Raw genomic sequence first — 23144 nt, forward strand, 5'->3', positions numbered from 1 at the left:
TTTGGAGGAGCAATTTCCTGGTGCATGACTCTCACTTTTTGGGGCCCCTTTGGTGATGGAAGACGTCGGCAATCCAACTTGGTGGAAACTGTCGACACACGATCTTCTGTCGAGATGGCAGCTTCAGATCATGATCTTCGACAGTGCCACTTAGACTGAAGTCAATGCGCTTGAGGTAGGTAGCCGAGGCAGCCTCTACCGAGTACTAAGGTAGGTCGGCGGTAGTTACTAGTAGGCAGGGCAGATAGTGTAGTCGATCATGGATTGTCTTGCCAGCATCCGAACCAAGATCCAAAGTCATACGTTTGTCCGGCTGTTGCCATGCCATATACCACCTACTAAGCCCAGCGCGCGGCCAACGCCATTGAACTCACAACGACGTACAGAGAGATTGTTCAACTCCTTCTGTCTGCGGTCCTTTTTTCCGTCTTCGAAGCTCTTGACCCCGGTTTATTTTTTTGCTTTCTGCCACTCCCGCATGGTTGGAGCCTGTCACATGCAGACCATCAGGTCTCTTGACTCAACTCGTACAGTCGTCTTGAGGCTTGATCGTACGAGAAGCCACTCTCAGGCGATCGTTCGAAAGCCCGTCTCGACTATTCTGACACTATCCCTCTGCGTTGATATGGCCGTCTATCTCAACTGTTGGCCATACAAATACTGGTTCCCTCATGTAAACATGATGTCCCTTCCAATTCTTGCGTCACTGGCTCTCTCTGCAACAAGCTGCCGAGAGGGCCAATGTGGTGATTCCCGGCCTCTTCCAGCGACCTGCATTAGCGGAACTAGCAGAGCAGAGTACCCGCAGATACATTTCGTGCCTTTCTCGTGCCTGCGTGCCCTCGAGAGAAATCCCGGGCAGCTCCAATCGTGCTACCAGGCATACAGTGTTTCGCCAACTGTGCGAGCGAGTACCTGGCCGGATGCTGCTTGTCGGGCTGTCCTCTGCCTCGACCGTGCTTCTGGAGGGACGGGCAGAAACTTTGGGAGGTGCGGCTGGACATTCAGCCAACGCTGAAAAAAGCGAACCAGACAAAAACCCAAAATCCATCGACGATCATCGTGTCGACTCCCGACTTCCCACAGGCGCCGTCGAGACTCGGTGCACGGCGGCTTGTTGCGCTGATACTGCATGTTGCATGGCTGACTTTGGCGCGAATGGCAGAGGAAGAGCCGCCATCATGGAGACCAGTAAGCCTCGCCACCTTAGCTCAGCAGCCACCGCAAATCGAGACGAGAACCTTATGGGATGGATTTGGTGCAAGCGAGAGTTGATAGATGATCAAGGCATACCAGGCTGATGGCAAGCTCTTGACCTTGGACCGTTGGAATTGGAGATGACTTCTGCCGGTTGCGGACAGCTTTGGTCTGAGGCCCCAACAAAGTATGTATGTATGTGCCCAGCGTGTTAGTAGGTTGCTGCGATGCCCGCATGCAGACCAAGCAAAGATGCAGGGAAGATTAGGACAGACAGACGCGAGACGAGACGACAACCCAGAGACAGAACCCCAGTTTTCGGCCAGCCAAAGCCAAACCTCAAATCGAGGGATCGCCACCCCGCAATTCGCATCGCCCAGTTCCAGAACCCCCCCGCCTTCGAGCAGTCCCCAAGCCCAAGTCACCTGGCCTGCTCCAACTTGAGGCCGGCACGGCACAGACGCTGGCATCGAGATTGGCTTGGTGATGTTAGGTTGCTAGTAGTACAAGCATCTGCGGACTAGCATGGCATAGCGGCGGGCGCCTTTCATTCGCTAGGCCACCGTCAAGCGCGGTCCAAGAGGGCCAAGCAGGCGGCGGCCAAGCAGCCAAGGTACCGAACAAGGACGGGAGATGGGGGAAAAGGGGGGACGGGCAGCTGAAACGGCATCACGCGATCCCCTCTGCTGCCGCGGATGGATCGTCCTGCAGAATACCCGGTCGCTGTGAGGGACGGAGGCCAATTGCCTTTGGCGGGGATCCATCAATTGACGCAGCATCTCTAGCATCAGGTCACAGACAACGGTGCCGCACTGTGTTATGGCAACGTACCGGCCCACAGGAAGAAGGACTATCGGGACGAACGCAATGGTGATAAGCACTGCAGTCGCTGGCTGGGGCATGGCATGGGTTGGATTCTCATCAGATCAGCCTCCTTGGGTACGGTACGCACGCCTCTCCGGACAGCGTCCACGCGGCAATGACATTCAATGGCCTGTGAAGGAGCTCGATCAATGGCCGTCATGTGGTGACTCGGTGGCGCCTCGAGCTGGCCGTCCCCGCTCGTCTGCACTGTGCCGTCGAGTCGAGGCTATTTCGAAGCTACCAGCTGCAACACAGCGTCCAGCTCCAGAAAATCCGAGTCTAAGAAGCCAGGCACCTACCAGCTGGAGCTTAATCCCTTGGCGCGGCATTGTAGCCCTACGGGATGCTGCTAATTCTCGTATGGACCAAGCCAAAGGACATTCAATGGGATGGATACTGAAGCGTCCTCGTAAGGAGTCATACCGAGGAGCGAACGGCAGCGGCCCCCATCCAGGATGGGCATCTCGAGATAGACCCGGCCCCCATGGTGTTGTGTACTGTCTGGTAGCCTTCTCGGTTCGTTGCTTTCTTATAGCGGGAGCTGCTCAGGTGGTCGACCCGAGGCGTCCAAGTGGCGCCCAGGTGGCGTTTCTCTCGGCAAGTTTGGCAACAATAGGTACGGAAGTCGATGCCAATGAGGTCGATGCCGACAATTGCCAAGCGCAACGCTTGCGGCCAGCGAGAGCGAGGCTCAGCCCGTCTTCGCCTCGACCAATTGAGAGCCAGCACCGCAGAACTGCAACTTCGGCTGCTCTCGCCACCGCTGCCAAAGCAAGGATGAATTTCTGCAGCAGCCGTTGCTTCTTTCGTCAGGCTCCAGAAAGAGGGAGCCTGAAGATGCTCATTTGTAGAAAATCCCAGCAGCAATGAAAGTAGCACGATGCAGCTGCACCAATGACGTTGCTGGACCGCCCTCTGACTTGCATTTCGACGGTGCACGGCCACCAAGACTTTTTCGCCCTGGCGAACATGTTCGTCGCGCCAAGGATCCCTGTCGACGGTCAACTGGCGTGCGAGTTAGAATATGAGATTTGTGTCCCAGGAACTTCGTGTCTGATGCCGGCCTGAAGAAGCTTGGCCACACAGGAAAAGAGAGCCTTGGAGGCTGAAGGTAGGGGGAAATCTGAGAAAAAAAGGAACCTAAAAAAAAAAAAAAAAGTTCGGTACCAGGCGGGGCACTAACTTCCAACATTCAACACTTTTTACGCATACCTTCCACGCGCCTGTCAGCCCGAGAGAAAAGAAATACGGCAACTTACTGCAAACGGCCTTTTTGATTTCGATCAAATGGCATCAGAAGCTCTCGACGAGGCTGACACGAGCTCTGCTTCGCCCGCGCCCTCGGACAAGGCTGCGGCTGCGGCGGCGCTGCCGGTCAGCGACAACGGTGCCAACGACCACCAGCAGTCGCACGTGTCAGAGGCGCGAGCAGATGCGAATGAGCAGCAGCAGAGCAATGGCAGCGATCACGACGGCAGCGGGAGGGCAGCGTCGCAGGAACCGTCTGTTCAGAAGGCGAACGTGATTCTGTGCGGCGTCTGCGGAAGCAATCCTGGCAAATACAAATGCTCGCGATGCCGTCTTCCTTAGTACGTTCCCTATCTCACCATCATTGTGGCCTCTCAACGAGATGGGAAACGGTGGGAGGAGGAGAGGAAACATTAATGATCTATTGCTGACTGTCCCTCCAGCTGCTCCGTTCCATGTAGCAAAGCCCACCAACAAAACCATCCGCCAGACGCCCCGAAAGAAGAGCCCAAGCCGACAACTCAGTCCTCGAGCGAGCCGGCGGCAGCAAGCGTAAACGTGCCTCCGCAGGCTGCCATCGACCCGACGAATCCCTTTGGCGTTCTGGCGACGTCAGACAAGCTCCAGCTTCTGTTTAAGAAGTACCCCAACCTCCCAAACCAGCTTCTCGAGATCCACGCCGCGACTCAGCCGCCGTCGGATGGCCCAGACGCTGCGGCCAGAGCCATACCCGCGTCGCTCAGGGAGGGCTTTCCGGTGAACACAGGCAGGAATGCCTGGAATCACGACATTGGCATCAAGAACGGCAAGGCAGCTCTGCGAAGGGCGCGCAAGGCCGATGGCGAAGACGGCGAGGCGATACGAGAGTATACCGAGCTGATAGTGCACATCATGAACGAGACGGAAGACAAGAACAGCACCGCTGCGTACGTGCAACGACAGGTTGCTGAGCAAGACACGGCCCTCATTGAGCGTTTACTTGCTGAAGAGCGACGTCGCGAATAAGCTACCAGGGAAAGGGGGCAATCATCTTGAAACGAAGAGAGAAGAGACAGCATCTAAGAGTACAGGTCTCGGGGCCTCTATGGCCCTAATGGGTATCATATGCTCTGTCGACAAAGCTCCAACAGCACATGCCGGCCAGCCCACTCCACCTCTTCTTCTACCTCTTCCACTTCAGCTTGCTCGTTATCATCTCTACATAACCGTGTACAAGTCCTCCTCTTTCATATATTAAGCATTACATCATCCTCGTCGAAAAGTCATTCAATCAGATTATTCAAGGTACGTACATTCGTTTCGGCTCTTTGGCCGAGCCTCCTCTTGTGGCTGGCCCTGCTAACGCTTGAACCGCGCAAAGAGCCCTCCCGCCTTTGTAGGGGATTTGGGCCGTTCGGCGAGCGACCTGGCGTCTTTCTCCTCCGTTGGTGAAGACGACTTGTCGCCCTTCTTGCTCAAGCTCCCGAGCCTTGTTCTCAGAGCCCATTTTGATTCGGCCTTTCGCAAAACGTTGGGACCGGTTGTGCTCTTTTGCGACTGCTGCGGCAGCTGTGATTGCTGCTGCTGCTTCCGTTGTTGAAGGATCGCGGCTTCGTCACTCTGGGTCCAGTCCACGCGGTGCTCGTCAGGGTTCGTCGGTACGATATCAGAGTGATTCGCCGCGGAATGATTCTCCGACGAGGTGTGGGATAGCTCAGCAATCTCAGCGTCTCTGGATATCATCATGCCGAGGATGGCACCCATGCTTCTCCTCCGCATTTCCTTGCTCGGTTCATCGATGCCGTCTAGACTTTTGGAGTGGAGGTATTCTTGGAATGTTTGAGGGGCGGTAGTCACGGGCCTCTCGTCCACCTCGGCTGTGGTGGCGAGGATGTGAGGCTGCTGGAACTGGTTCCGCTCATACTGCCTTTCCCTCATGCTCTGCGCCCTCCGGAGCGCCTTGTTCTGCTCAGCCGGCGCAAGGTCCGGTGATTGTGCGGCGGCCGCATTCGGACCCTGCATGTGGTACTTGATGGCCTGCCGGGACAGCTTGTGCACGAGATGCTTCTCCGTCACCGTCTCGGTGGTGGTGGTTCGGGCAAACTGCGAGGCAGCAACCTGCGGGATGTGACGATAGGTGGACGGTGGCGTATCCTCCGAATTCCTGTTGCTAGACGACGAGGTAGAATTTCTCAAGCCGGCCCTGTGGAGCCTCTCCGTCTTGGGGGCATCCTGGTTCGCGTCTCGAGGCGCACTTGGAATCTGTGATTTGGACGCCGTCGCCTCCTTCTTTTGTATCTGCGTAGAGGGAACCGTCGGTCCCATGGGGATGCCGCGCTGGCCGGGATGCAGGGCGCTCGCGTTGCGGGCCACGGCGGCGGCATTCGCCTGGCGCTCGGCGTCGAGGGCCGCCCTCGCGCGCTTCTTCCTGTCGGCGTGGGCCTTTTGCTCGGCGAGCACGACGTGCAGCCTCCTGGTCAGGTCGTCGGCGTCGAGCGGCTGGGGGCGCTGCGCCTGCGGCTTGGGGACCTGGAGGATGTTGCTGCCGCGCGAGGCGGACTTTGCCGGGGCAGCTCTGTACGGGAGCGTCGGCTGGCGGGCTGCTGCCTTTGTGTCGTGGACGTAGAGCGTTTCGTAGAACATGGTGGGCTGTGCTTTTTGGAGGCTCTCTGGATGCAGCTTCTAGAGCCACATTCAACAATGAATGAGACGCCTGTTGTTTTCTAGATATGTGTGCACTAGTTTGTTGTAGTAGACGATGAGTCTCGTTTGACTATTGTAAGCTGACTCTGAGGCCGGAGACCTCGGCGTGAGAGGCCCGCACAGACTCTGTGATTTGGTATTAGAGATTGTGAAAGGCACGAAACAAAGAAGAGCTTGGGCAGAGAGGGAAGAATTCAGATGACAGAAGAGATGGAAATTGGCAACAAGGGCGCAAAGCCGGGGGAGAAAAAAAAAGGGCGCGTCTTAGGAAAAGGGAAGATAATGCAGGGTTGGAATGGGGTGAGTATAGGAGCAAAAGTACTATCAATATAAATGCCGAGCTCTTTCTTGTGTGTGTGTGTGTGTGTGTGTGTGTGTGTGTGTGTTATGGTAGCAACGGGAGAGAGGAGAGAGGACGGCGAAAGGGAGGGAGGGGAGGGTTCCAGATATGGAGAGACACATACTTGTTGCTGGTTTGGATATGAAAGAGCAACGTTGACGCAGCTTTTTGAGATTTGTTTGTTTTCTGCCCTTTTGTTGCCTTGCGGTATGATGGGGAAGGGAGAGTGAGAGGAGGGAGGAGGAGGATGGAGCGCTGGACTACTGTGTGTGAGGATGTATGAAGTAGTATGAGGAGAGGATGGAGGCGTGTGTGAGAGATTGTTGTGATCGATGTGAGGAGGTGAGTAGGAGCTGTATGCAGGAAGAAATGCGATTTGTCTAAGGTGGGAAGCCCGAAGTGGACAGATGTTGCGCGAGTACAGACGACGAGAGATGAAACAAGGGCCCTCGTACGACCCGTGTAAGTATGGGGAAAGTCGAGTACTGAAGTAAACAAGAAGAGAAGGAAAAGAAGGAAAAGAAGAGGCTCATGTACTTGCTGCTTTTTCTTCCATCACACGCATCTGCCCACAAAAACCAGGAAATAGAAACCAAACAAGGCACGCGATCACGAGGGACGTTGGGGGAAACATGAGGGCGAGTGCACCATCTGCACGATTGGGCGTTTCTTACTGGCCAAGCGCCCTCTTTTTTCTTCTTCGTTCTGCGGCAATGGAAAGGCTCGCGAGAGGGGGGCAAGGCTTGCCGTTTGATTTGGGTTGGGTTTGGAATATGCGTGCGTGCATGGCGCTTTGAATTGATCCAATTGGAGCACAAGGGGTGAACGAGAGACAAAGCGGAGAGCGTGATGAGTTGACGGACAAGGGGGGGTGAAGGACGAGCGAATTTTGCGGAGGTGGCGCCGGGGTCACTTGGACGCGGTGCAGCAAACGGTCTTGCAGGGGTTGTTGATGGCTTCTTTCTGGTTCTGCATGCGTGATCTCGTGGTGGCGCTTTCGGGGCATCTTTACGAGCAGTGAGAGAGGTTGGGCTCTGCTTCTTTTGGCGCTGGTTTTGTCTACTGTGGGAGAGACGGTGGTCGTGTGAGGGTGGTTTAGCGGGAGGAGAATCGAGCGTTTGATACTCTGTGTGTGCCGAGCAATGTATGTTTTCTTTGCTCTAGAACAGAACAGATGGCAAAATCGGACGAGAGTCGTGGCTAATGACCGACGAGGTTACCACAGAAGAGGAGCATGCCAAAAACAGACGACAGTGCCAGAAGATACGAAGCCAAGATGCGATGCAATGCAACGCCCAGGCCAGGGCCCCATTCAACAAGCACTCAAAGAAGCAAAAGACTCCCCGCTGGGGCATTCCAGCGGCTCTCGCTCTTCATTTTATGACTTGTTTGCTTCCTCGGTTGGGGAAAACGACAGGGTTCTTTTCGCGCAGTGTCTTTGGTTCTCGCGCCTTGATGCGAGGATCAAGACGCATGATTTTGTGGGCGGTCCAATCACTGGGTCGGGGTTGGGGCGGTTGCATGACTTGACTTGGAGGTTGGGGTAAGACGACGCCGGCTCTTTTCTCTTATTAGACGCGGAGCCATAATGCTTGTTTTTTTGGGTTCGTTTGGGGTTAATCTGGGGGAGGTTTTGCATCGGAGCCGAGGTGGTGCTTGGGGGGGGGAATGACTTACTCGCGCGTTGGAAGTGGACTTGCGGGTGGCCATTGCGAAGAGGTGAATTCCTTCGTGGTTGACCTAGATCTTGAAAAACAAATATTGTATGCAATTTGTGACCGCGTCCCAATACCATCATCACTTGGCATCCCAATGGACGTCTAGGTAGCACCAAGGCATCAGAACGGGACTGGGCCATACTGTACTGTAGCAGGAGAGCCTCTCGATGGGGGTTGGCGGAGATGCATTTCGAGGGCGACGATGTCACCCATGGACTCCGCTGGGATGCGACCGGCGGTTGGTTGTGTCTGCAGCTGAGGTTGAGATGCTGGCGGACCGGGCATCCGTGAGTTGGCGGATTGGTGAGCCTCGACGATGGATGGAGGAAATTGCTGTACATGTTCTTTGTCCAGATGGTGGAAGCTGTGATTGATGTCAAGCTTGTGAGTTACACCAGCGCTTGAGGCGACATCAGGGTACGCGTCACATGTGAGTCTTTATATGTCTTCCGGTATCGGTTCCTGACAGAGGAGTGCGTCGATTTGGCTGTGCAGAGACATATTTCAGCTGCCTCGCATATGGTGTTTAGCTCTCGGCCATCATTCAGCTGTCATCATCTGGGGGTCCAATGGAGCATCACCGGATGCGAGTCGGTAAAAGTAGCTTCCATCAGTTGATGACGAAACGGTGGCAGACGTCATTGCTCCTTGATCAATGGGAGAGACTGACATACATACCTCCAGTTCTATTTCGTCGTCAAAACTTCGATTGTTAAGAGCCTTGAAACGATGTAGATCTCATCGTCTTTCGCAGCTGAACCTCCCAACTTGGCTGGCATCTCGGCGAAAGAATACCTCGCATCGGCCGCTTCACCCCGAGACCGACAACCCCATGTGCCGACCCTTCCGTCCTCCGTCGATCTCCCATCTACAAAGGACCATCTGCCAGATCTCACCATATTTGACAGAGGTAGATTCGGCCATTTATTTCACTCAAGCTGGGGTGCAACTTCGCGGCTGGACGATGAGATAATCCCGCCGGGCCAAAGGTCCTCATTGGCGTCACTGAGCTTTTCGTCAGTGACTTGCTTTCTCGCTGTTTGCCGGAGTGCCTGGACAAGTGATTCTGTGATTATACCTCGATGCATCAAGAGTATGACTTCAGCTCGGTTGGCATTGCTCTTGATGCATTGAGGTATAATCACAGAATCACTTGTTCAGCTAAGATACAGAGGCTTATCACGTCAAGTATCTTCATGTCGGCCACAAGACGCTGCACGAGGGTTCGCACGAGATACTCATTACGCTAGGAATGGGCACGAGATACTGCTCGATCAGATTTCCAATAACAAGCATTTCTGATACATTCAACTTGCTTCATCCATCTAATGATGGACATTGGACAAGCAACGGAGGATCCAAGACAGAATCTCGGGTCGCAATCTCCTTGTACATGACAGTACTCGCGCGACATGGACAAGCCACTCAGTGCACCGGTCCCTCGATCCCTAAATATCCAGAGAATCGGATTCCCTGGCGTCCTCATTCGGCAATGGCGAAATGATCGCAACGGCCGAATGCAATGGGCAGCGTGATTGTGCTTCGTACAGAGTTACAAGACCAATACGTCTCGCGAACAGAAGCTACAGCTACTACCGGAGGCATTGAAATATCCCGAGCTTGGAAACACGAGCATACCTCATGGCCCAACGGTCCGGCAGTGGCCCTGCGTTTGCTTTGATGTTGTTGGTTCACCACTGCATGAACTTTATGGCGAGATTGAAGGTAGATATAGGTCACAAAGATCTTTCCTAAATCCAGACGGGGCCGGCAGTTTGGTTCCAGGGCACGAGTTTTGAATGAAACCGCGTGAGGATTTGCAGGGCTTGGCTTGAGCTGCATGCAAACAAACCACGTGTACCTACCTACCTATCCAGGCATCGGCTCACAGTATTCCCATCTCCAGAAATCATAGGAGTGCCGTCTCAGAGAGACGTTGTTTCACATCTACCTCGTCAGTTGCTCATTTGCGGGATGAAGCTCATCAAACCGTCGGCCGGCAGATTCGTATTACCACTTGGGCTCTACAGGGAACCTTGTCCAATGACTGGGCTCCTCACAATTCACAGCTGAACAAGACAGGGCTTGAAATGACACGATGGACAGCATGCCGCCGATTGAATTACCAAGGCCCCTCCCATGTGCTCCATATGAAGCGCAATCGCTGGTGATTGCGGGCCGCTTGGCAGGGAGTTACCGGATCGCGTGACTTGATTGCCGGGTAGGGGCTTCCCTGAATACGAGGCTCTGGACGAGGTTCCGCAGAGCTGGAGACATGGATCTGGGGTTCGGTCAAAGAGCGACGTTGAAATTGCCGAAAAGATCATCCGCTAGCTTGATCAGCAAAATCATAAACGACCTGCCTCCAGCTTCTGATGGCCTCGGCAGGGAAGCTTGATTATTGGCAGATGCTCGTTCAATGCTTGTGTAAGCTCTCATGTTGTCCATCAAAGTTTCAGAGACTAAGAGACTAAGCAAGGTGAATAAAATCGCGGCAGATCCTAGCCTCGCCGGGCCCGAGATCAAATCACAGCTTCTGCGCTTCGTTTGGTCAGCAGAGAGGGGTGGGGTTCTTTTGCGTTGCCGATCCCAACTTCCGCGCCGGCAGGGTGATCCTGTGACACCTTGGGCGATGAATGAGTTGGCCGACGAGGTGTGCGATAGTTGCGATGATCTCATCAGCGTCCATCTTCAGGATACCTGGGTGATGCCGCTACTACAGGCTAGGTAGGTACCTAGGCAGGTGGTTCGAGGTATCAGTTCTCACCGGAGGATGAGAGCCGTCTCCATTGAGAGCACGACTCTACTGCTCGTAGCTTGACGGCAGGTTAAAACGGGATGGATGGACCCTTGGCGCGATTCCGCCAAATGAATCCGCAGCGAAGCGTGGCCCGTCGGGGCCCACGTGAAATTCCCTGAGATTTTCCACGTGCTCTGAGGGGCCGCGTGGGTGATGAACCTTGCCGCCTTGGGATGGAGATGGGCGGAGATGGATGGGGGTGATGGATGACATTGGACGGGAGAGTCGCGTTGTGTGGATGGGGATTGTCAAAGGACGTGGGCTCTGACGCGGAATGTGCGTTGCTGATACAGATGCTCACCGGTTTCTGCTGTGAAATGGATCACAAAAGGTGAAGACACTGGATATGGTGAGGTTGAACGAAAAAAAAAAAAAAAAAAAGGTAGAGGAGGACACGAGATGACAGAGAGAGGCCCGATTGGTTACAGCATCTGCAGTTACGACTAGCCCACGACTGGCAGTCGCTGCGCTACAAGTGGGCAGCTCGAAACGCCATCGCCAGTGCGTCGCTGTGGCGTCTTTGTTTGAAGGGGGCGGGACGAGGGTTTTGGGGATGGCATCTGAGTCGGGGACTTTGGGGGCCAGACGACGCGGTCGAGGGTGCGGGGGTCGCCGAGGAGAAGATGCTGGGAAGAAAGAGTGGGAGAGTTGGCGAGAAAGAGTGGGAGAGTTGGCGAGAGAGAGAGAGAGAGAGAGAGAGAGAGAGAGAGCCAAGACCGGGCTTGGATGCATCCATATATCGGTGTGCTGGTGCCTTCGTGGGTGCAGCGTCTGTGGCACTTGTTTGGGATGGTTGGCACTCCTATGGGTGTTGATGGGAAGTTCATCTATGGTATTACGAGGCTCGGCGTCTTACTTCAATGTGTTTTAGTGTCTCGAGGGGTTAACACGAGCAATTGCTCTTCAAGTTGTCTCTTCTTTACGGCGTATGGCATCATAGTCTCCATTATAAGATGCCACTATCAAGTGGACAACTAGAACTGACAGAGATCGACTGAATCATCGCCGCGACGTACGAGAAGCGGAGGCAGTGCCATGTTCTCAATCCCGTGTTCCCACACTTGACGGGGACTGAGCAGGGAAGCAAGGCCTTGCCTTGGCCAGGTCGGCGAGCTCCCCCACCGTCTCCCATGAGCTCGCGCTGCTCGATACGCTCCGCAGGCCGCATCTGTCTGCAGCGGTATCATGACTCGGGCTTTGAGCGTACCTATATAATAGTATACGTGTATCAATTTCTATCGCCGAGTTGCTGCTCTGCTCGCTGCAGCCGTCTCCGTACATGTACAATCTTACGGCCCCTGCTGCCGGGGTTGCCTGCAAGCATCATCATCCTTCAGCATGTCCCCTCGAATCGTGCTCGTCTGTTCTGCGCCCCCCCTCTTGTGCTCAGCGCTCGTCTGGCTGCCGTGCTTTACTGCTTCCAGCAGTGCCAAGCTGGCACAGAGCGGAAATCATCCCGAATCTGGCCGGGGATGCGCAGAGTTGCTGGTGCTTTTAGTCCCCAGGAGCAATGAGCAGCAACCGCGGTGCAGAGGGAACGAACCCCTCTCTGGGAATGTGTGGTTTTCGTGTGCCCAAAGCGAGAGTGTGGTCAGAACTTTAGCATGCAAGTTTCATGCCCGCGAGGCTGGCGGGATCTTTTGCGTTTTGCCTGTTGGCTATCCGTAATTTGCCTGTATTACACCATGCCGCAGTTGTCTCTTGAGGTATCTATCTACCCATGTTGACAACTCAAGATCAGCAACTAGTAGCAGTGAACTCCCAAACTCGATAGTTTGATGGAAAATCATCACCATATTGGATGACACTTCTTAGCCTCGATAGCACGACTCGTCTTGCCCCGTTTTGACACCGATAGAGCTAGCCACCACTATGCCCAAACCCGCCTGGTGCGGCACTGCTCGTTCTTTGGCCGTGGCTCGCGTTCATGTTCGTTGTTCGGAGAGCATGGACTTTCTGGAGTCTTTGCTGAGGCCGGTTGCCGTCTTTATCTCACCTTGTGCTCAGACAATTGGCCCTCAATGGTGATGCTAAGCCTCTTGACTGTTTGTATCTGTACCTTTACCTGTACCTGTACCACCGCGATACCCTCTGGCCTGCAGGCACTAAACCTCTAGACCCAAGAGCATCGACTGCAATCGAAGCTGTGCTACCGGCGTTGCCAGCTCAGGTACAAGTACATCCGTCCATGTGCCGCACCCGCACCCCCGAGGGTCGCAGTCCCGGGTCCAAGTACTTACCTGCCAAGGTAGCACTGCTAAAGCGCTCCCGCCGCTCCATGTCAGATCCCATCCCATCGCATCCATCCTCTACTCCGTACTGTATCCGCCTTCTCTTCTCTGCTCGGCCACGTCTTCCCTCCTCTTCTCCCATAGCCGCGGCCGCGACGCCTGCGTCTCTCCCCGGCCAGTCTCTGCATTTCGCTTTGATCCTCGCGGGTGCGGGTGTGTTGGTAAGTGGTGCCCTCACACGCACGGCTAGTAGGCGCTTCTCTTCGTCCTCGCTAGCGGCCCCAATGGCACGGATTCGCATCGACCACCAACATGAGCCTGCAAGAAGCCAAAAAGCCCTTATCCGCCTCCTCACCTCACCTCACCACCATCGGCCCATTTCCAGATCCGTTGGCGCCCTCATTCCCTCGGCCTCCCATTCCTTGCCTCGTCACCTCCCTCTCTTGCTCCTGCTCTCATCCCTCCTTTCCGCTCCCTCGTGTTGCTGCTCCCGCTTTTGCTCTCATCCCTCTTCCTCCGCCTCTCCCTGCGCCTGCTGCTGCTCCCCTCCTTCCACCCACGTCACAGCCTCTCACTCACAACACATCATTCAACATTGCCGTCGGCGTTTTCGTCTGTCGTCACCATCATCTTGCTCGCTTCTGTAGACTCATGTCCGCGTCCGCGCCGGCGTCGCGTCCATAGACTGCGACAATGGTCAAGCCGAGTGCATCCCGGCAGCACTTTGCTTACATGGCTACAGACAGCAGCTCCTCCGGGTCCAATCAAGTGCGCCCCGACTCCGAGACCCCGACTGCTGCCGCCACAGCTCGACGCCCTCCGGTCCTCCAGACCCGCGATTCGAACCTCAGCAACACCACGACCAGCACCTCGAGCAGCGGCGGCTACTGGTCCAGAGTCTCGACGAATTCCACTGATCAGAGCCTTCCCTCGCGCACCGCCTCCGACGACGCTCGTCCTCCGACTCCCAACCGCGATTCCATCGTCTCGATTGTCGACGATCCCTTCTTCCAAAACCTAGACACCCCCACCGCTGTCGCTCCCGACTCATACAAGCATCTCGAGTTTGAGTCAGAGACATTGGCTGAGATCCCCCTCTTCTCGCCCGAGGCCGCTCGCGGCAACAGACATGGTCAGGAGGGGCACCAGAAGCAACACTGGCCGCCTCCCCGTCGAGAGTCGTTGACCATTGGATCTACACCAGTTTGGGTACGTTGCGCGCGGAAATCCGAGAATTGCACGCTGGAGGCAGAGGAAGGAAGAAGAAGAAGAAGAAGAAGAAGAAGAAGAGATGGAAGAGCCAAAATATCCATTTTCCTCCTCCAATCCAATCATGGGATCAAAATGCCGCCTCAACGCAATTGGAGCGTCATGGCGTGCATGAGTCTGATGCAGCTCTGCATACAGGCAGACCAATCTGATCCTCACTCACGCTCCTCATCTTACTTCCCATGAGCACTCCGTCTCCACCCAATTAGTTGTGCTCACTTCACCTACCCCTGCTTGCACGCTGTCGCGGGGCAGCCAACCAGGGGTTCACTTTAGAGCTCAACCTTGGCCACTCCGTACATTGATGAGACATTCCTCTGTTTTTTTTTTCTGAGACCGCTCCCATGCTGACACTTGTCGCCATTTTCAGACACAGCCATCCTCCGCCATGGATAGCTACAACATTGCCATCATTGGCGCCATAGGCGTGGGCAAGTCGACGTTTGTCCAGCGAATCCTGGGCCTCTCGCGCCCGCCCATCTCTACCGCGTCCAGCGTTCGCATCTCCGTCGACTCCGCCTCTTATATGATCACCCTTCTCGAGCTGGACCTGGACTCCTTCGAGCTCAACACGCCCCAACCCATCCAGTGGCCCAAACAAATCAACGGCCACATCGTGCCCCGCGTCGACGCCGCCCTGGTGCTATACGATGTTACAAACAAGGATACCATTCGCGAGCTTCCTCAGACTTTGGGTATGTTTGACGAGCGGTCCCGACGCGATGGCGGCTGGGAGCAGACCGAGACGTGCTTGCGTAGCGTAGCGCCGGTGTCCGTGGTCGACTGGGGCTAACACGTACTGATGCAGCTGCTTTGACGAATTCCAATATGCCCGCCATGCTGGTCGCGACCAAATGCGAGGCACCGGAAGAGGACCGACAGATCAATCCCGATGACTTGGCCAGCCACACCCTCTTCAGGACCTGCTTGGCCCACTTTAAGATCTCCTCGACAAGCCCCGAAATAGATCGCGGCTGTCTACATGCCATCCTCAAGGCGGCGGTGTCCCATAGAAGGGGTACGTTGCAAAGTATGGCCTCCACGATGATGCCCCCTATTGGGGGGTTGCCGGAAACGTGCTCGTACTGACGAAGCTCCTCATATGCAGATGAGATTGGCGAGATGGGTGCTGCTCGCAAGAGGGCGCAATCTGCTGCGAACCTGGAGGCCACCGACCCCAGCGGCGCGCGGCCCGTTAGCGAAGGACGACATAATCGTGCGAGCTCCGACTTTTCGCTGCTCAAGGGCTTCGCGGCTCCATCTATCGGCACTCCTGTTGCAGATGGCCATGTGCAGAACCAGGCGTCCAGGAGTCCACACCGAGGTTAGTCCCGCTGCTGCTGCTGCTGCCATGCAGCTAATATTGCCTACTACGGAAGACCGAAATACGGAGTACTACGGAGCACGGGGAAGCTTACCGCAACATCCATACCCTTGATATTTATACCCTTGAGCATCGATGGCAGTTGTTGTGGGTCCCACGCTGACATTTCCCCCCCCCTTAGGTGGCCGCGGAACCGACTCCTACCTCGACGCCGACGAATCCGACACTGATTCCCGTCGATATTCAGACGACATTCCCATCCTGCAGCGAAGCGATGACGTGGTCGTAGAAAAGCAGCAAAAGATGGCAGGCGTGGCCTTTGACGATCTGGTGGATCGCCTGCTGGCGTTGCGCCTCTCCAGGGCGGATCTCAACTTCTCCGATGTCTTCCTTTGCCTATATCGCAAGTTTGCCGCCCCCGGCGAGCTCTTCTCCGCCATTCTCATGCGGCTGGATCGCGTGAGGGACGACAAGACGGCCCATCACCTGACCAAGACAGCGACTCAGCTTAGAATCATCGAGACGGTAGCCAAGTGGGTGTCGCTGTATCCCGGCGACTTTGCCCGTCTGGCGACGCGCCGAAACCTGGACGAGTTCATACGATATCTTTCCACGGAGCCAATCTTCTGCATTGCTGCCAGGCAGATGCACCGAAACCTCACTCTCCACGTCATAGAGGATGACGATACGGGCTGGGCTAATGCTGACGACGCCGACGACCAGCTGGCCAGTGACATTCTCTCCAAAGAACTGAGCGAGCTTCCGGCTGGATTGACTGCGCTGCAGTTTGGGGAGGAGGACGGCAACTTTAGCAGGCCGTCGGTAAGCTCTGAGAACCTCAGCAGGGCAGTCGGCAGCGGCGGCCAGATACAGCTCTACTCCTATGAGGACTACGAGAGGGAGGCCGCCACCTTGGACCCAACCGATCACCTGCCGATGAACAAGTTCCGCTACCGCATCTTTGTCGAGATCAAGGACGATGAGATTGCAGACGAGCTCACCCGCATCGACTGGATCATGTTTTCCTCGATCCGCATTCGCGACTTTGTTCGACACGTCAGCCTGGGGGCCAGCCAAAAGGAGAGCTGCAAGAGCTTGAACAATGTCAATCGCATGATCAACCACTTCAACCACGTCGCCAAGTGGGTCGCCAACATGATCCTCCTCCGGGACAAGGCCAAGCACCGCGCCCTCGTTCTCGAGAAGTTTATGAACATTGCTCTCAAGCTTCGACAACTCAACAACTACAACGGCCTGGCAGCCGTCCTGGCAGGCATCAACGGGACGGCCATCCACCGTCTTTCCCAGACAAAAGCTCTGGTCTCGCCGGAGACTCACAAGAAGTTTGCGAGATTGGTCATCTTGATGGGCACCCAAAAGAGCCACTTTGCCTATCGACTGGCCTGGGAGAACTCGCCGCTGCCCCGCATTCCCTTCATGCCTCTGCACCGCCGTGACCTGGTATCTGCCGAGGAGGGCAGCAAGACGTTTGTTGGACCCAACGGCGACCGCATCAACTGGAAGAAGTTTGAGGTGCTTGGCGAAGTCCTTTTGCCCCTCATGAAGAGCCAGGGTTCGCCGTATCCCAACCTCTCCAAGAACGACAACGTTCGAGAGCTGATATTGGGCTGTCATATGACGACGGATGAAGAGGTACGACATATAGAAAAACCATACTGCTGCTTCTGTTCGACTCTAGATGCTAACAAGAACCGCAGGAGATCTACCAACGAAGTCTCGAAGTGGAGGGCTCGTCGTCAGGTGGCGGAGGCCTGGAGCCAACCAAGAAGATCTTTCCATGGCTTAAATAAACGTTGACGCGAGGCGTTACAGGTCACCACACGGGCAGATAAAAGACTGGGTAATTTATGTTTTCGACACGACATCTTCGATTTTGGGTAGCGACACTATTTCTGCAGGCTGGGCGAAGGATGGATTTCAGCAAAGCATTTAGAGGCGAGATTTTCTGTTGGATCTTTTCATTTCTCTCCGCTTGCTTCCTTCTTTTTTTTTTTATTATTCCTCTTGTCTATTTGTTTCTTGTCTATTCCGGTCCTTTCCAGACACATACCACATGGCATCACTGCGGTCGTTTACGGTACCTATATACAAAGCCTATCTTAGGTAGTAATGCACAGTGGAAGGCGATGGACAAATGCTCCTTCCACATCTTGAGAACTACAGCTTCCTCTTGCGAATTCCTGTGACGAACGACACATTAGGAAGGTACCTTGTGCGTGATGGCCACCAGTTCGAAACTTTGGTGGGACACTGAGAATTGGCAAACCCTGCATCATCGTCCACCTCACATTTCGGTTCTTATACCTTGTCGACAGTCTTATATTTGCACTCATCGTCTAGCAAGTCGGTCTACGCCTGCGTATCCAATACTTGTCAATCTTGCCACTGCAAGGAACCGACGCCATGCGGTTGGCCAGCGTCAGCCTGTCGAAGCTTCATCTTGCCAGCCGCGAGCAGCGCCTAAACTTTTCACTTGAAGGCTCAATGCAGCTGCGACTTCCCAATGGGACAAAGCTCCCAAAGACAAGCAGCGACTTGCTGAAGCTGGCGAAGGAGAAGCATCCGTGGATTGCCCGGACTGGTTCTTGCTATTTCCAACTTGATGTCTCAGTCGAGGGTGAACCGGTGTCAGAGAGGGAGCAGGTTGCAAAGCTTGTGGAGTGGGTGAGAGACTGTGAAGTATACCAACTTGGCTGATTTTTGGCTTATGATCTTTTTAGCTGACCTAGTGATTGTAGGTTTGGAACCGAGTGGGAGTTTGTTTGCATCATCAAGAAAGAGGCGTGGCCGTGCCTCCGGGGCGGATAGCTTTCTCTATAGAGCATCCGGACTTGTCGTCCACCTTGGTCACCCAGAGAGATGCATTTACGGCGGAATTTGAGTCTGTGACTTGTCAAGTCAACTTGACTCCGATGCAAACTGAGCCATACAAAAAGAAACGATCGTCGAAGAGGAAGAGGGACAGCCAGCCCGACGAAGGCATTGAAATCCAGCAGCAGGACGGTATGTCATTCGATGATGATTACCTTGCCTGTTTGAGTCCGGATGACCAGAGAGCTGTAGATGAGTTTATACAAAGTCTAAAAATGGTGCCTCCCCAGCGGGCAACGGACAGATCTACGCCAAGGGCAACCCAGGCTTTTGAGTTCTCAGATTGTTTGCAGCAGCTTTTTGAGACTGCATTGGAGATTCTTGTTCTCGGATCCGCCAAGAAGCACAAAGGGGTTGCCACGGTTGAATGCAATCGAGCTGAGTGTTTGACACGGCTGGCGCCGGCTGTCTTCAACATGCCGTATCTGAAGGTATCTGAGTGGAGGAAGATGATGTGACATGGCTCGAGCTGATGATTTCGACCAGATCATTTCTGATAGAGCTGCTCTGCTGCCCACCATTGCTGCTTCGCTTGCTCGAATGAGAAACGCCGAGTCGCCAAGTCTCCGACAAAAGGCGGCTTCATTCGCAGTTCGCGTGACTGACAAAAAGTGCAACCAATACGACCGTGTCGTAAGAGGTATTGAACAGAGCATATGGCATGTTTTGCTGTCAACGACCAAGAGGATGAGGCCGCCTGCTCGGCCAAGAAGAAGAGGCCATGATGTCGAGAAAGCGTCGCACGCTGTAGAACCCAGGCCTGAAACAGGCTTGTCTGATATACTACCAGCCGTTGAGATGGCAGAGAGAGATGAAGGAGCTGTGGTTGCCACGGGATCAGCTATTCACGACGAAACGAGATATGGAGAGTTGACGCCGGCGTTACGCCAGCAGCACGGCCCCGACCGCCTCGAGCAATATTCCAGCCTGCCACAGACACAGTCAACCAACTCTACAAAACGCGAGTCCGAAGATGAGGTGAATTATATCTTCGGCGGCGCGATGGAGGATCTCTTTACGACGGAGGCTGCAACGCTGAATTATGCCCCCCTGCCAATAGATATAGGATCTACAACTACGTTTGATGAATGGCTATGTACGAGCGAATCTGGATCAGAATACTTGGGGCAATCGTGGCCAAATTGTGTGGATGTGGATGTGAGTTTTTATAAGTCGTGAGGAGAATAAACTAGATTGCTGTGCTTCAACGCCCCGGAACATGTAATTGCGAATAGTTGCGAAACAAAGGGCGCTCCATCCTGCGTTGAACAAACAACCTCAGAAACAACGAGCCGCAGAATCGGCTATACAGGAGAAGTGCCTTTCCAAATCCCCCTTCTTAACCCCGACGTCCAAAGCTCCCGACACTCAAGCCCCCTTAGTTCCCACCTGCCGCCCGACGAGAATTGTCCGAACCGGCCCCAGCTCTGAGTCTGCCGAGGAAGCCTCCTGCGCCGCCGCCGCCGCCGCTGCTGCTGCTGGCGCCGGCGCCAGGCTTGCCGCCCTTTGCGTTGGCGTCGGGCTTCTTCTTGCGCTGGGAGGGCTTAAAGGTGGCCCAGTGGATGAAGTAGAGGAAGCCGCCCTCGGCGAAGAGGACGACGAGGACGACGACGAGGACGGTGAAGAGGTAGGGCTGGTCGTTGAGGACGGCGACGGCTTCGTCTGTTGCGCCGATTTTTTTGAACCAGTCGAATTGGCCCATTTTGTTTCTCCCCTTTTGACGATTATTTTTTTTTAAATATATGAAGAGAAGGTGGAATTTGGTTTGGTCGAGGTTGGTCGAGGTTGGATATGAGTGGTTGTTTTGGTGGTTTGGGTGAGAGTGTAAGTTTGTGGTGGAGTTGAGGCGATGGGTGCGTAAGGTGCTTGGGCGGGATGTGAGCCAGTCACAGATGCCTTTATTACCTATTCCGAGAGGGAAGAGAATGTTAAGAAGAAGATTAGACAGAGAAAGAACAAATTATGGTTGAATGAGTGACAGATGGGAGAAATATCGAGTGAAAGGAAGAAAAGAGAAGGAGTGGGAGGAGGATGACGAGGAGGGAAAACAGGCGACTTCGAAACTAGAACTGGCTCCTGAGACGTTTCACGATGGTGACGGGGGTTTGTGATGTTTGGGACGGTGTCAGGTCTGAGGATGGTGTATTTGAAGGAACTGGTCTTTGATGGATTAGGTGTTGAAATGAAGCTTTCATTATGGCTATATAGATGCAATGAAGACGACTTGAATATGTAAAGCTTATATCTGCGAGCTGAGATGAGCGCATGCATGCCTTATTCCAGCATCAGAGAGCTGTAGGACCCGTCTAGGGGACTTCGGGGCGGGCTACCTTTCTCATTGGACAGGGATGCGCTCCCCAGACAAACGAGTTTCATGTGAATGCACGTGAACCGTCGTCCCATGAGGCGTAAGGCAGTGTGGCTTGCGCCCACCAGCCACATTAGTTGCTGAGTCACCAGACAACCACCATGGTGGCTCTCAATTGGGCAATTCGCAGAAAAATCTCAAGGGTCGTGAGACGACAAGGCCCGTGAATTCGACGCTCCAGGCCCGCCATCGCTTTGCCCAGCACCCTCACGAGGGCACATTGACTCTTTTCCGCGACCCTCAATCCGGAGCCTCGCCTGGCCATGAGCGTCGCCCGTCCGGCGCGCAGCCTGCTGCGCAAGTGCGTCGCCTCTGCCCGCACAGCGCAAACCGTCGGCTGCCAGCACCAGGTCCAGCCTCATCAACTCCAGCAGCAGCAGCAGCAGCAGCAGTTTCCGTCGCAGTCGCAATCGCAATTCCACACCTCGGCGCCCCGCCCGGCGAAGCGGCGATCGCGCTTCCGCAATGTCAAGGCCGAGGACATGGGCCTGCTGAGCAAGGACGGGCTCGACAAGTACCGCCGGGAAAAGTTCCCCGACTACACCAAGGAGGAGCTCGACGCCCTCGGCAAGAAGTACACGCCTGAACAGCTGGAGGCCCTGAAAGCGGGCGAGGCGGCCATTGATCCCGAGGACCTCATCTTCCAGGGCCGGCTGCGAGACGACCCCTACAGGCCGCAGTACATGGAGGACTACACCGTGCTGGACCCGCGGTACGATGTCAAGCCGGAGATCGAGGGCACGCCCTGGGAGCCGCAGTGGCTGAACCCCAGCGACTGGGCGGACAAGTACGGGTCGAAGCTGGCGGACCTGACGGACAAGAAGACGAGCGACCAGCTGACGAGAGCCATGGTCCGCGCTCTGCGGCGGGTCAAGGAGAGCAACGGCGCGGAGCTGATAGACCTGACGGAGGAGGAACTGGTGGATCTGGAGAAGGACCCCGAGCTGCTGAAGAAGTATCTGGTCGAGGAGGACGCCGATGCCAAGAGCGACGGCGAGGCTGTTGAGATTACCCAGGAGCAGGCCATGAAGCTGGACCGCGCCATCGACGAGGAGTGGAAGAAGGAGCTCAGCAAGATTGGCGAGGGCCCCGACTCGGGCGAGCTCGAGCCGTCCAACCTGGAGCTGATCGAGGACGGCCCCGCGGGCACCAGCCGGCTGCACTCGGCCGAGGCCCCCGAGCTGGGCAAGGTCCCCGGCGTCGAGGGCCTGTACAAGTCGGCCGCCGACCCGGAGGACGAGGGCCAGGACGACGACGGCCGCTACCAGGAGATTAAGCGGCTGACGGGCATGTCGCTGCGGGACATCCAGTCCATCTACCGCAAGGTGCTCGTCACGCGCTGGGTCACCAACCAGACCCGTCTGGGCAAGGTGCGCAGCACGTCGATTGTCGCCATCGCGGGCAACGGCAACGGCCGGCTGGGTCTGGGCATCGCAAAGTCGACCGAGGCCGGACTCGCGGCCGAGACGGCGCAGCTGTTGGCTATTCGCAACATGAAGCCCATTCGGCGGTACGAGAACAGGACGATTTACGGCAACGCAAAGGCCAAGGTCTCGGGCACCGTCGTTGAGCTGTTTGCCCGTCCTCCAGGTAAGAACTTTTGTCCTCCTTCACTTCACTTCTGCTTCTGCTTCTTCTTCTTCTCCTCCTCCTCCTCGTTTAAAGCTGCACGTTGGAATGAGAAGTGCATGCTGACATTCAGATTAATACGCAGGCTTCGGTCTCCGCTGCCCTCACCGCATCTTCGAAATGTGCCGTGCCTCGGGCATCCACGACATCGCGGCGCGCATGCCCCGGTCCAAGAACCCGATGAACTCCGTCAAGGCGGCGTACGAGGCGCTGATGAACCAGGTCGATCCCGAGGAGATTGCCATTGGACGGGGAAAGAAGATGGTGGATGTGCGGAAGGTGTACTATGGAGGCAATGTATATTAAACGGGGAAAACAAAATGGGGGTTTTTGTAAAACAAAAAGAGAGATGGCTGGGTTGTTAGACATACAGAGGGGAGGGAGTGGTGATTGGTGGGATGCACTGCTCTCTGTGTACAAGTACGATGACGCTGAAAATGAATATACATGTTACAAGCAAATGAATGAGAGTGTAAAAGACGATCATTTAATTCATTGGCCAAGAGGCAATCAAACATCGTACGTAGAACCTCTTCTATTCAGGGTATCATTCATCAATCCTCTCTTCCAAAAGCTCGCCCT

General features: G+C 55.1%; 6 protein-coding genes across 6 annotated transcripts; 4 read left to right on the plus strand and 2 right to left on the minus strand.

Moving 5' to 3' along the window:
- Positions 1-2064: 2064 nt before the first annotated feature.
- On the plus strand, positions 2065-2931 carry CCMA1212_008948 (uncharacterized protein; the record flags this gene model as incomplete). The annotated part of the gene is made up of 1 exon (XM_073706050.1): positions 2065-2931. One exon carries the CDS (start codon positions 2065-2067, stop codon positions 2929-2931), a length of 867 nt encoding a protein of 288 aa, XP_073555404.1.
- Positions 2932-3348: 417 nt separating this feature from the next.
- On the plus strand, positions 3349-4314 carry CCMA1212_008949 (uncharacterized protein; the record flags this gene model as incomplete). Its single annotated transcript, XM_073706051.1, has 2 exons — positions 3349-3650; positions 3753-4314. 2 exons carry the CDS (start codon positions 3349-3351, stop codon positions 4312-4314), a joined length of 864 nt encoding a protein of 287 aa, XP_073555403.1.
- A 333-nt stretch (positions 4315-4647) lies between these two features.
- On the minus strand, positions 4648-5931 carry CCMA1212_008950 (uncharacterized protein; the record flags this gene model as incomplete). Its single annotated transcript, XM_073706052.1, has 1 exon — positions 4648-5931. The coding sequence occupies one exon, from the start codon at positions 5929-5931 to the stop codon at positions 4648-4650; it is 1284 nt and encodes a 427-aa protein (XP_073555498.1).
- Positions 5932-13731: 7800 nt separating this feature from the next.
- CCMA1212_008951 (Ras guanine nucleotide exchange factor A) lies at positions 13732-19744 on the plus strand (the record flags this gene model as incomplete). Its single annotated transcript, XM_073706053.1, has 10 exons — positions 13732-13739; positions 13827-14289; positions 14720-15044; positions 15158-15367; positions 15458-15673; positions 15855-17326; positions 17392-17434; positions 18087-18358; positions 18433-18996; positions 19052-19744. The coding sequence occupies 10 exons, from the start codon at positions 13732-13734 to the stop codon at positions 19742-19744; spliced, it is 4266 nt and encodes a 1421-aa protein (XP_073555499.1).
- A 199-nt stretch (positions 19745-19943) lies between these two features.
- On the minus strand, positions 19944-20267 carry CCMA1212_008952 (uncharacterized protein; the record flags this gene model as incomplete). Its single annotated transcript, XM_073706054.1, has 1 exon — positions 19944-20267. The coding sequence occupies one exon, from the start codon at positions 20265-20267 to the stop codon at positions 19944-19946; it is 324 nt and encodes a 107-aa protein (XP_073555496.1).
- Positions 20268-21196: 929 nt separating this feature from the next.
- CCMA1212_008953 (putative 37S ribosomal protein S5) lies at positions 21197-22868 on the plus strand (the record flags this gene model as incomplete). Its single annotated transcript, XM_073706055.1, has 2 exons — positions 21197-22523; positions 22648-22868. 2 exons carry the CDS (start codon positions 21197-21199, stop codon positions 22866-22868), a joined length of 1548 nt encoding a protein of 515 aa, XP_073555497.1.
- Positions 22869-23144: the final 276 nt, after the last annotated feature.

The sequence above is a fragment of the Trichoderma ghanense genome (genome assembly GCF_004382785.1).
Source record: "Trichoderma ghanense strain CCMA-1212 chromosome Unknown scaffold_14, whole genome shotgun sequence".
NCBI lineage: Eukaryota > Fungi > Ascomycota > Sordariomycetes > Hypocreales > Hypocreaceae > Trichoderma > Trichoderma ghanense.